Source organism: Pseudophryne corroboree, chromosome 1, assembly GCF_028390025.1.
Source record: "Pseudophryne corroboree isolate aPseCor3 chromosome 1, aPseCor3.hap2, whole genome shotgun sequence".
Taxonomy (NCBI): Eukaryota; Metazoa; Chordata; class Amphibia; order Anura; family Myobatrachidae; genus Pseudophryne; species Pseudophryne corroboree.
The window spans coordinates 911854213-911867916 of NC_086444.1; the positions used below are offsets into that span (position 1 = coordinate 911854213).

At 43.5% G+C, this 13704-nt stretch overlaps 1 protein-coding gene across 1 annotated transcript in view; it reads right to left on the reverse strand.

Annotated features, from left to right (window-relative positions):
• ANKRD50 (ankyrin repeat domain containing 50) overlaps positions 1 to 13704 on the reverse strand; it is a 96080-nt gene that overhangs the window by 3921 nt on the left and 78455 nt on the right. Inside the window, exon 4 of the mRNA XM_063920303.1 lies at positions 1 to 2655. This exon is cut by the window's left edge and continues 896 nt beyond it. Coding sequence (XP_063776373.1) covers positions 1 to 2655 — 2655 coding nt within the window. The remainder of the gene's footprint in view (positions 2656 to 13704) is intronic.

Here is a 13704-nt window from a genome sequence, read left to right on the forward strand (position 1 = left end):
TTGTTAAAGATTGTACTTTTGTAGATAAAGGATTTAAGGATTTTTGCTCCATTGTGTGAACAGGAGAAGGACTACATCCATTGAGTGTTGAGGCTCCATATTTCTCAAGCAGTTTAATTATTTGAGAATGCCCGTTTTTAGCTGCAACACGCATAGCTGTTCTTCCAAATTGGTCTGCATGATTTGGGTCTCCACCGTGCTCTAATAATACTTGGACAACATCGCTGTGCCCTTCCTGCGCTGCAATACAAAGTGCAGTAGCCCCTTGGTTACATGTATGATCAACAAGGGCACCATTCTCAATTAAAAGTTGAACCACTTTCACATGCCCTTGCCAGGCAGCAGACTGTAACGCAGAACGTTTTTCATTGTCCGATCCATTGACATCTGCCCGAGAGGATATGAGGGACTGAACCATCTCTAAATGTCCCTGCCAGCAGGAAACATGGAGAGCTGTTCTGCCTTCAGAATCACTAGCTTCTACGTTTGCTCCATTCTCTAAAAAATATTCAGCCATTGTTAACTGATTTTCTAGTGCTAATATATAAAGTGTTGGTCGTCCATCAGCATCTTTGGAATTGATGTCAGCACCATTACTGAAAAGCAACTCAACTATGTCTCTATGCCCTTCCAAAGAGGCAACACGTAAAGCATTCCTTCCATCATATCCCTTTTGATCAACTGCAGACTTATTATCCAAAAGTAATTGGACACAATCATAGTGTCCTTCTTGTGCAGCTAGCACTAAAGGAATTCGCCCATCATTATCAATTTCATTTGTTCGAGCACCTTGTTCAATCAGTGCTTCACATATCAATCTGTGGCCCTCAAAAGCAGCCATATGTAGTGGAGTCCACCCAGCATCATCTCTATGGTTTTCATCTAGTCCTCTGTCCAGAAGTGTTCTTACCACTTCAACATTTCCTTGAGCTGAAGATATACTAAGAACAGTTCGGCCTTCGCTATCAATGCTATCTACTGCAGCACCCCAAAAAAGTAGTGTGTTGACAACCGATGCATGCCCCATAGATGCTGCGGCTAGGAGGGGTGTACGCCCATTATTATCAGTGTGATCAACATCTGCACCACCTTCAAGGAGCAAGTCAACAACATCAACATGTCCTTCATAAGCAGCAACAAGTAGTGGAGTCATTCCATCTTTATCACTGTGATCTACTTCTGCTCCCCGCTCCATCAGGAGACTGACTACTGATGCATGCCCCTTACTTGCAGGAACACAAAGTGCGGCGACAGATAAAGCTGTTCGCCCATCCACATCTTCATGATTGACTTCTGCACCATGATTTAAAAGATGTTCTACAATTTCTCTATGCCCCATGTATGCTGCGGCAATCAGAGCAGTTCTACCTTCATTGTCAGCTTTATTAACTTCTGCTCCATGCTGTAGCAAATTCAGTACAATATCTTCATGTCCACCCCATGCTGCCGCTCTTAAAGCTGTTCGACTATCTGCGTCTGCACAATCTACTTTGGCCCCAGCATACAAAAGTGCAGAAACAACTTCAGTGTGCCCACCCCATGCGGCAGATCTTAGTGCAGTCCAGCCATCATGATCACAATGGTTTATGTTTGTGCCACATCCAATTAAACAATTGACAACTTTTACATGTCCTTGGCGGGCAGCCAAAGTAAGTGCTGTTTGTCCATTGGCATCTTCTATTTCAAGATTAGATCCTCTTGAAACAAGTAAATTGACCACATCAAGATTACCACTGTAAGCAGCATTGGCCAACAGAGTTCTTCCATTTGAATCACATTGATTTACAGATGCTCCATTATCAAGAAGTGTGCGGATTGAATCTTCTCTTTCCAAGGCTTGTCGTACAATGCAACATGTTCGATCATCGTCACTGTCAACGTGAGCTCCTGCCTTTACTAGCAACTGTAGCACCTCTTGTTCCTTTGGTATTACTGTACACAAGGAGTCTTTTACACATGTTCCATTCCAAATCATCCACAAAGCCAATTCAGAGTTTGTTAACTGCAGGTTTGAATGTATTAGATGTAATCCAAACTCCTGAACCTCTACTGGTGTCAGTTCTTTTGCTCGACATGTGTAACTCATTGCAAGCATTCGATGTCCCTCTGCTGCATTGCACAAGTATTTCTGAGTGCAATGCTTTACATCAAGCAACCATTCTGCAAAACTGTAATGGAACAGGATTTTGGTATTCCCTAACCCATCAACCAGGATTTTTGATAAAACATCTAACTTCCGCTGAAAGTCTTCCATTGTTAACGACATGTTTTTGGTCCAAACCGCATGGAACAGTTCAATAGTTGTAAGTGGCCTGCAAGCTGCCAGTATAGCATTTAAAATTGGCTGGACCTTTGCAAATTGTTTTCTCACAAACAACCTCTGACACAGCCAGAGGTATAGACCATTCAAGGTTCCAGGGATATCTCTTATCTCACGGAGCATGATGAAATTCTCTACTACACCATCTAATACACGTTCCAGGTAAAGAAAACATCCACTGCTTTTAATGTGAAGTTGGTTTAACATCTCTGCAGTTTCTTTCGTTAAATGCTGTCTCAGCGCTTCTTCCTGGTCCAATCGATGTAGAATATATTGTTGAACATCTTTAACAATGTAAGCTTTTCGGAGATCATCCAGACTTATCTTTCGGAAACCTGCAATTAAAAGACAATATGATCATTATAGGTTACATAAAACACTAATAGAAGCATTCATTCTACATGACATACTTAATAGTAAAAAAATTGGAAGTTGTGTAGGTGGAGCTATGTGAAACGTTATCAGATCAGACATTGGTAAAAGATCTTAAATACTTTACTCTGGTATGAAAAGAAGTTTCTGTTTGTACACAGTGACGGCACAGAATTATGTCAACAGAAAAGAACACTACTTTCTAGGTTTACTTTTTACCACAACTGCAGTCACAGTACATTGTCTATTCTGTAAAAATGAGGCTTACTAAACGTAATGGATCATTCCATGAAATATAGGACACAATACACAAAAATTACATTTCACATAACGGCTAACATTTCAGTATATTTATGCTACTAAAAGATCGCAGTATATTGTGTGATATTTGAAAATCAATTTATTTATCATGTATCGATCTCTCACGTGTGTAAACATTGAAAATAAATAGTTGTTAATGAAAAACAGCTCATTTCCACATGAACATATTTTATATGGCTAGCATCACCAGATGAAATATTTTATGCATCTTCACAGTTAATCAGGAAGATAAATAGACCTACATCGATTCATTTATGTGGATTCTACAGCTATGAGTAATTTGTATCAGAGCCCTTTGCCTGGGGACAGAAATGTAGTGCGAGTCATATTCGTATGTAATGCGAGTCATGTCAAAATTGATTTTAAGTATAGTTTGGCTAACGTTGTTTTTGTTATGTGTCAATCATAAGTATAGCGTCTTATGAGTGTATAGTATAGCAATTGTAAAAGTAATTAGGAGAGCAGGTTTAAATAAATATACAGGTTGAGTATCCCTTATCCAAAATGCTTGGGACCAGAGGTATTTTGGATATCGGATTTTTCCGTATTTTGGAATAATTGCATACTATAATGAGATATCATGGTTATGGGACCTAAATCTAAGCACAGAATGCATTTATATTACATATACACCTTATGCACACAGCCTGAAGGTCATTTTCGCCAATATTTTTTTATAACTTTGTGCATTAAAAAAAAGTGTGTCTACATCCACACAATTCATTTATGTTCCATATACACCTTAGACACACAGCCTGAAGGTCATTTAATACAATATTTTTAATAACTTTGTGTATTAAACAAAGTTTGTGAACATTGAGCCATCAAAAAACAAAGGTTTCACTATCTCACTCTCACTCAAAAAAGTCCGTATTTCGGAATATTTGGATATGGGATACTCAACCTGTATAAGTTCCCTCAGTTCATTCTGTTGTAACATGAGTCCTGTATATACACAATAACAGTTAACTCCTAAGAGTGTGCATTTTATTTTCTGCTTCTAAGCATTAATTAGGACTACCTTCCCCATATATTATTGCCATATTTTTTAAATGTTGAATTTTCGCTTTGTTTTTGTTTGTGGTGACTTAAACGTCTAAAAAGTAACATTTAATGTAATGCGAGTCACATGGAATTACCCTAACAGTTTTTAAATCAATGTTGTTAATATTTACTAGACAACAAACAAATAATATACATTTTTCTTTAAATTAAAACTTGAGTACTCAAAATTAAAATGCAACCGGTTTACCTTATTCATACTGCTTCTGCACACTGTGGGGTATATTACCTAAAGTTTCTAAAAATGAAAAGAGGTTTTGTTGCCCATAGCAACCAATCCGATTCTGTCTATCATTTCTATATTGCATCCTAAAAAACGATAGACAGAATCAGATTGGTTGCTATTGGCAACATCACCACTTTTCATTTTTAGAAGCTCTAGTAAATTTGCCCCTATGGCTGAATGATTTGTCTGAGAATTCTGAATTCTCTTCAGCAATACTAAACTAACCAAAACTCTGTCTTGGACATGGTCTAAAAAGGGTACACAATACTGGAATGTAAAATCCCTTATCCTTTTTGTCAACGTGGGACTAAACCACAACCAGTGTCTCCAAGAAGATATTTGCATCTTCTTTTCTCTCAGCACCAGATGTAGATCGCCGCAGTACACGTTTGCAGTTATTAATAAAGCCGGTTTCCTGATAATGTAGTTATAGTTCCCTAGAACAGAATTATAAAACTCTGGGTACGCAGGATTACTATAATGCCGCACTCTCTATGAGACAGAAGATATAGGGGGGCAATTCAATTAGTGTCATTTGTTTGTCTAGGCAAAAAAAACTGCACTTTTCGCCCTATGCAATAGCAGGGACGTTTTTTCGCCTGCTCGAAACATTCGGCATAAGCAAAATACATGTGGATCGGCGAATCCACGTGTTTTTGCACCTGTGCCGATGAAAACATGGGCACAGGTTTTTTTCACCAATGCCTTTTCACTAAAGAAAAGAAGTGAAAAAGCACAGGCAAAAACGACCCGCAATTGAATACTCAGGGAGGTAAATTCGATAGCTCCGAAATTGCCAGAGCCAATTGAATACCCCCCATAGGCTGCAAATTCTTGTAAGGTGTGATGCTATAGAATATTTAGGGCAATTAGACACTGGCAAATGCTTTAGTAATTATCATGAGCAAGCCAATCCATTAACATCCATACAAACGACTAACTATAATTAGATGCCAGCAGTAATTTATGGAGTACTGGTTATCAATGATTTTGCTAGTCTTAATAGAATAAGATCACAAATTACCTACTGGGCACAATTTAGAACTGCTGTCACAGGAAACCTATCGTCTAATGATTATTACTGTGCTGAACTGCATATCAGAATATATAAAAAAGAAAAAAAGGGTTTTTTTTTGTATCTGTACTTTTTTTGTTCAGTTTCAATAAGGTGCAGCAGTGATGTGAAACTATGCTTAACTATTTCATAGAAGATATTATATTTTACTGAAAAGGCCACATTATTTTTACTAGAATTAAGTAAAGGTAGCATAAAAAGGAATCAGTGATATAAGCCTCATAGATGAGTGTTTCTGAGAAGCTTCTCTCGCAAAGCTAAGACTTGTTTGGGTGACTGGTAATTTGAAGACAGGTCTTTAAATTATATTTTATGTCCTTGTGTCATTCACATAGAAAGCTGGTAAAGATGAAACATGCAGACAGATACGTTTCCCTAGACCAGATCTTCCCAATTTTTTTTTTTTTTAGGAAATGTAACAAGTAGGCATATTAAGTATTTCAATGTATGACCACACTACGCAGGAAACAACTTGTGGCAGAGAAAGCAACAAGTGTGCAACAAGCATCACAGGGTGTAGAATGACACGCACACAAGCCAGCTCAACACACACTCACAGTTCTTCAAAGGGGAAAGATCCACTCTGGGTAAACTTCTCACCCACACACAAACTCAATGTCTACGCCCTACATCAAACCACTATACACACAAAGTGTCTTACAAAATCACTTGACACCTCTACCATCCTCTGAAGAATATCACAAAGCACCACATGCTTAGAAGCAATCTCCCTTGTGATCTGTTCCCATTGTCCTGTCTGCTTTGTTCTTCCCCCAATCTTGCCCAGTTCCTTGATATTAAGATGAATACTTCTGGTAGAAATAATACGATTTTAATTCTCAAAAAAAAGAGGAGAGCATATAACCCACCCCTCAGCGTCAACAAAACATCTATTCAGGGCAGTATGGATGGTGTAATGGTTAGCATTACTGCCTCACAGCACTAAGGTCATGGGTTCAATTCCCACCATGGCTCTAACTGTGCGGAGTTCGTATATTCTCCCCGTACTTGGGCGGGTTTCCTCCGGGTACTCCGGTTTCCTTCCACAATGCAAAAAATATACTGGCAGGTTAATTGGCTCCCAACAAAATTAACCCTAGTGTGAATGTGTCTGTGTGTACATGTGATACGGAATATCCACTGGGGCAGGGACTGATGTGAATGGGCAAATATTCTCTGTAAAGCGCTACGGATTATGTGTGCACTATATAAGTAACTGGTAATATTCCAATGCTAGCACTGCATGCGATCACTTACAAATGCGTATTACGGTATGCTTGCCTGACTACTTACATGGCTATAGTGGACTGAATATTGACAATTTATGGCACTAGGCATTTATACCGATTGACAGTAATAAACAAAACACATTAATGTACAGGGTCAGACACACAAATACACAGAACACATTTTCTATATATAAAACAGCCCTTTACACATGAAATCAGGAGAAAAATACTTGAACAAGAAGCCTTTTGAAAGTGTAGTTTCTGCTACATTTGTAACAGAACCAGATCCGAGTAAGCTATGCTTGAAATACTGCAAATTAGGGATCAGTTGATGCCTGCATGTTTCAGACCCACATGTTCATGGGCTTATTTTCCTTATCTTGCTCTATTTAACAGAGAGAAGAGGTCTACATCCGACACAAAATTGGTGTTTTTGCAGCAGATATGACTCACCCTTATCTAACAAGCCAAGCAAGCGACAAAAAATATTGGCGGTTATTAAAGGCGTCAGCCTTCACCAATACAATAGCATGGGGAAGCCAATTTAAGAAGGGTCACGGAAATACCCATATTTTTTGTTGAAAAGGATAGTGGAAGCCGAAGTCTGGACTTCATGTGCAGGGTGTATGGGTAAGCCCCCTACACGGGGCCATGTATGTGCACAAGAGACCTGGACTGGCCAGTGGACCAGCTGTCCCAGCATACTTATAATTGTGCCCATAGATTCTCTATTGCAACAATAAGCAGCAATAGAAAAGATCTTCTAAAGATGCATAACGCGGAAAAGACCCCAATGCCTAAAAAACAGATGAAATTCAGTTAGCTGCAAAAAGCTATTTCACGGGAAAGCCTATTAGTTTTTTCCATATATTTTTTAATACCAAGCAGTGTAGAAAGGAGACAAACCAGCACTGTACAACATTTAACCTTGTAGTAAAATAAAAGCGAATGTACCAATGCTGTATTTACCTTAAAACCATTTAAGCAGGTGTGTGCAGAACTGAAGCGTTCAGCATCGTAGTTTTACAGACATCAGAACTTCACTTCAAACAGATACCTCACGTCATGTTTAGACAGCATAGAAAAAATAAGATTTTACTCACCGGTAAATCTATTTCTCGTAGTCCGTAGTGGATGCTGGGAACTCCGTAAGGACCATGGGGAATAGCGGCTCCGCAGGAGACTGGGCACAACTAAAGAAAGCTTTAGGACTACCTGGTGTGCACTGGCTCCTCCCTCTATGACCCTCCTCCAGACCTCAGTTAGGATACTGTGCCCGGAAGAGCTGACACAATAAGGAAAGGATTTTGAATCCCGGGTAAGACTCATACCAGCCACACCAATCACACCGTATAACTCGTGATACTATACCCAGTTAACAGTATGAAATATAACTGAGCCTCTCAACAGATGGCTCAACAATAACCCTTTAGTTAAACAATAACTATATACAAGTATTGCAGACAATCCGCACTTGGGACGGGCGCCCAGCATCCACTACGGACTACGAGAAATAGATTTACCGGTGAGTAAAATCTTATTTTCTCTGACGTCCTAGTGGATGCTGAGAACTCCGTAAGGACCATGGGGATTATACCAAAGCTCCCAAACGGGCGGGAGAGTGCGGATGACTCTGCAGCACCGAATGAGCGAACTCTAGGTCCTCCTCAGCCAGGGTATCAAACTTGTAGAATTTAGCAAACGTGTTTGACCCCGACCAAGTAGCTGCTCAGCAAAGTTGTAAAGCAGAGACCCCTCGTGCAGCCGCCCAAGAAAAGCCCACCTTCCTCGTGGAATGGGCTTACAGATTTAGGATGCGGCAGTCCAGCCGCAGAATGTGCAAGTTGAATCGTGCTACAGATCCAGCGAGCAATAGTCTGCTTTGAAGCAGGCGCACCCAACTTGTTGGGCGCATGCAGGATAAATAGCGAGTCAGTTTTTCTGACTCCAGCTGTCCTGGAAACATAGATTTTTAGGGCCCGGACTACGTCCAGCAACTTGGAGTCCTCCAAGTCACGAGTAGCCGCAGACACCACAATAGGCTGGTTCAAATGAAACACTGAAACCACCTTTGGGAGAAATTGGGGACGAGTCCTCAATTCCGCCCTATCCATATGGAAAATCAGATAAGGGCTTTTACAAGACAAAGCCGCCAATTCTGACACACGCCTGGCCGAAGCCAAGGCCAACAGCAAGACCACTTTCCACGTGAGATATTTTAGTTCCACGGTTTTAAGTGGTTCAAACCAATGCGACTTTAGGAAATCCAACACCACGTTGAGATCCCAAGGTGCCACTGGGGGCACAAAAGGGGGCTGAATATGCAGCACTCCCTTAACAAATGTCTGAACTTAAGGTAGTGAAGCCAGTTCTTTTTGGAAGAAAATCGATAGAGCCGAAATCTGGACCTTAATGGAACCCAATTTTAGGCCCATAGTCACCCCTGACTGTAGGAAGTGCAGAAATCGACCTAGCTGATATTACTCCGTTGGGGCCTTCCTGGCCTCACACCACGCAACATATTTCCGCCATATGCGGTGATAATGGTTTGCGGTCAATTCTTTCATAGCTTTAATAAGCGTAGGGATAACTTCCTCCGGAATGCCCTTTTCCTTCAGGATCCGGCGTTCAACCGCCATGCCGTCAAACGCAGCCGCGGTAAGTCTTGGAACAGACAGGGCCCCTGCTGCAGCAGGTCCTGTCTGAGCGGCAGAGGCCATGGGTCCTCTGAGATCATTTCTTGAAGTTCTGGGTACCAAGCTCTTCTTTGCCAATCCGGAACAATGAGTATAGTTCTTACTCCTCTCCTTCTTATTAATCTCAGTACCTTGGGTATGAGAGGCAGAGGAGGGAACACATACACCGACCGGTACACCCACGGTGTTACCAGAGCGTCCACAGCTATCGCCTGAGGGTCCCTTGACCTGGCGCAATATCTTTTTAGCTTTTTGTTGAGGCGGGACGCCATCATGTCCACCTGTGGCCTTTCCCACCGGTGTACAATCATTTGTAAGACTTCTGGATGAAGTCCCCACTCTCCCGGGTGGAGGTCGTGTCTGCTGAGAAAGTCTGCTTCCCAGTTGTCCACTCCGGGAATGAACACTGCTGACAGTGCTAACACATAATTTTCCACCCATCGGAGAATCCTTGTGGCTTCTGCCATTGCCATCCTGCTTCTTGTGCCGCCCTGTCGGTTTACATGGGCGACCGCCGTGATGTTGTCTGACTGGATCAGCACCGGCTGGTGTTGAAGCAGGGGTCTTGCCTGACTTAGGGCATTGTAAATGGCCCTTCGTTCCAGAATATTTATGTGTAGGGAAGTCTCCTGACTTGTCCATAGTCCCTGGAAGTTTCTTCCCTGTGTGACTGCCCCCCAACCTCGAGGGCTGGCATCCGTGGTCACCAGGACCCAGTCCTGTATGCCAAATTTGCGGCCCTCTAGAAGATGAGCACTCTGCAGCCACCACAACAGCGACACCCTGGTCCTTGGAGACAGGGTTATCAGCCGATGCATCTGAAGATGCAATCCGGACCACTTGTCCAACAGATCCCACTGAAAGATCCTTGCATGGAACCTTCCGAATGGAATTGCTTCGTAAGAAGCCACCATCTTTCCCAGGACTCGCGTGCAGTGGTGCACCGACACCTGTTTTGGATTTAGGAGGTCTCTGACTAGAGATGACAACTCCTTGGCCTTCTCCTCCGGGAGAAATACTTTTTTCTGTTCTGTGTCCAGAACCATCCCCAGGAACAGTAGACGTGTTGTAGGAACCAGCTGCGACTTTGGAATATTCAGGATCCAGCCGTGCTGTAGAAGCACTTCCCGAGCTAGTGCTACACCGATCAACAACTGGTCCCTGGACCTCGCCTTTATAAGGAGATCGTCCAAGTACGGGATAATTAAAACTCCCTTTCTCCGGAGTATCATCATTTCGGCCATTACCTTGGTAAATACCCTCGGTGCCGTGGACAGACCAAACGGCAACGTCTGGAATTGGTAATGACAGTCCTGTACCACAAATCTGAGGTACTCCTGGTGAGGAGGGTAAATGTGGACATGCAGGTAAGCATCCTTGATGTCCAGTGATACCATGGAATCCCCCTTGTCCAGGCTTGCAATCACCGCCCTGGGCGATTCCATCTTGAACTTGAACCTTCTTATATAAGTGTTCAAGGATTTTAAATTGAAAAAAAATGGGTCTCACCGAACCGTCCGGTTTCGGTACCACAAACATTGTGGAATAGTAACCCCGTCCTTGTTGAAGGAGGGGTACCTTGATTATCACCTGCTGAGAATACAGCTTGTGAATCGCCTCCAGCACTGCCTCCCTGTCCGGGGGAGCTGTCGGTAAGGCAGATTTGAGGAAACGGCGAGGGGGAGACATCTCGAATTCCAGCTTGTACCCCTGAGATACTACTTGTAGAATCCAGGGATCCACCCGTGAGCGAGCCCACTGGTCGCTGAAGTTCTTGAGACGGGCCCCCACCGTACCTGGCTTCGCCTGTGGAGCCCCAGCGTCATGCGGTGGACTTAGAGGAAGCGGGGGAGGACTTTTGTTCCTGGGAACTGGCTGTATGTTGCAGCTTTTTCCCTCTGCCTCTGGGCAGAAAGGACGCGCCTCTAAGCCGCTTGCCTTTCTGGGGCCGAAAGGACTGTACCTGATAATACGGTGCTTTCTTTGGCTGTGAGGGAACATGGGGTAAAAATGCTGACTTCCCAGCTGTCGCTGTGGAAACGAGGTCCGAGAGACCATCCCCAAACAACTCACCCTTGTAAGGCAATACTTCCATGTGCCTTTTAGAATCTGCATCTCCTGTCCACTGCCGAGTCCACAATCCTCTCCTGGCAGAAATGGACATTGCGTTTATTTTAGATGCCAGCCGGCAAATATCCCTCTGTGCATCTCTCATGTACAAGACAGCGTCTTTAATATGCTCTACGGTTAGCAATATAGTGTCCCTGTCTAGGGTATCAATGTTTTCCGACAGGGAATCTGACCACGCAGCTGCAGCACTGCACATCCATGCTGAAGCAATAGCCGGTCTCAGTATAATACCTGAGTGTGTATATACAGACTTCAGGATAGCCTCCTGCTTTCCATCTGCAGGCTCCTTAAGGGCGGCCGTGTCCGGAGACGGTAGTGCCACCTTTTTTGACAGACGTGTGAGCGCTTTATCCACCCTAGGGGATGTCTTCCAACGTGACCTGTCCTCTGGCGGGAAAGGGTACGCCATTAGTAACTTTTTAGAAATTACCAGTTTCTTATCAGGGGAAGCCCACGCTTCTTCACACACTTCATTTAATTCATCAGATGGGGGAAAAACCACTGGTAGTTTTTTCTCCCCAAACATAATACCCTTTTTTGTGGTACCTGGGGTAATATCAGAAATATGCAACACATTTTTCATTGCCGTAATCATGTAACGGGTGGCTCTATTGGAATGTACACTAGTCTCATCATCGTCAACACTGGAGTCAGTATCCGTGTCGACATATGTGTCTGCCATCTGAGGTAGCGGGCGTTTTAGAGCCCCTGATGGCTTTAGAGACGTCTGGGCAGGCACAGGCTGAGAAGCCGGCTGTCCCACATCTGCTATGTCGTCAAACCTTTTATGTAAGGAGTCGACACTGTCGCGTAATTCCTTCCACATAACCATCCACTCAGGTGTCGACCCCGCAGGGGGTGACATCACATTTATCGACACCTGCTCCGCCTCCACATAAGCCTCCTCATCAAACATGTCGACACAGCCGTACCGACACACCGCACACACACAGGGAATGCTCTGACTGAGGACAGGACCCCACAAAGCCCTTTGGGGAGACAGAGAGAGAGTATGCCAGCACACACCAACAGCGCTATATAACACAGGGATTAACACTATAACAGTGATTTTTCCCAATAACTGCTTGTATACACAATATTGCACCTAAATTTAGTGCCCCCCCTCTCTTTTTTACCCTATGTAGTCTGGAAACTGCAGGGGAGAGCCTGGGAGCGATCCTTCCAGCGGAGCTGTGAGGGAAAATGGCGCCAGTGTGCTGAGGGAGATAGCCCCGCCCCTTTTTCGGCTGACTTCTTCCGCTTTTTTCTATGTATATCTGGCAGGGGTATTTTACACATATATAGTCTCTATGACTATATTATGTGTTATTTGCCAGCCAAGGTACTCAATATTGCAGCCCAGGGCGCCCCCCCCCAGCGCCCTGCACCCATCAGTGACCGGAGTGTGAGGTGTGCATGGGAAGCAATGGCGCACAGCAGCAGTGCTGTGCGCTACCTTGATGAAGACCGAAGTCTTCTGCCACCGATTTCCAGGACCCTCTTCTTGCTTCTGGCTCTGTAAGGGGGACGGCGGCGCGGCTCCGGACGACCGAGGCTGGGCCTGTGTTCGATCCCTCTGGAGCTAATGGTGTCCAGTAGCCTAGAAGCCCAAGCTAGCTGCAAGCAGGTAGGTTCGCTTCTCTCCCCTTAGTCCCTCGTAGCAGCGAGTCTGTTGCCAGCAGATCTCACTGAAAATAAAAAACCTAAAATAAACTTTCTTTTTCTAAGAGCTCAGGAAAGCCCCTAGTGTGCATCCAGCTCAGCCGGGCACAAAATTCTAACTGAGGTCTGGAGGAGAGTCATAGAGGGAGGAGCCAGTGCACACCAGGTAGTCCTAAAGCTTTCTTTAGTTGTGCCCAGTCTCCTGCGGAGCCGCTATTCCCCATGGTCCTTACGGAGTTCCCAGCCACCACTAGGACGTCAGAGAAAATTAGATTACTATTATAAGACTGCACTGTTTGATCTCTGCATATAGGAGATTACTAAGGTTTCCCATGGATACCACAAAAAGAATGCAGTTAGTTGATGGAATCATCCAAATAGCAAAGTCACAAGTCTAGCCATTTTACTATGGTGAGGAATGGCAACAACAAAAAAAAGTTGCACTACATAACACCTACCAATGCTAATAATCATTCACCAGCAGTTTGTTACCTATAAAACCATGAACTATAACAAGACAATATTTTTTTATTATTGTTTTCAGAATGGACCTCATCACTAATTGTGTGGACATACTGTAGTTTAGATCAGGGGTTTTCAATGGAAGATAT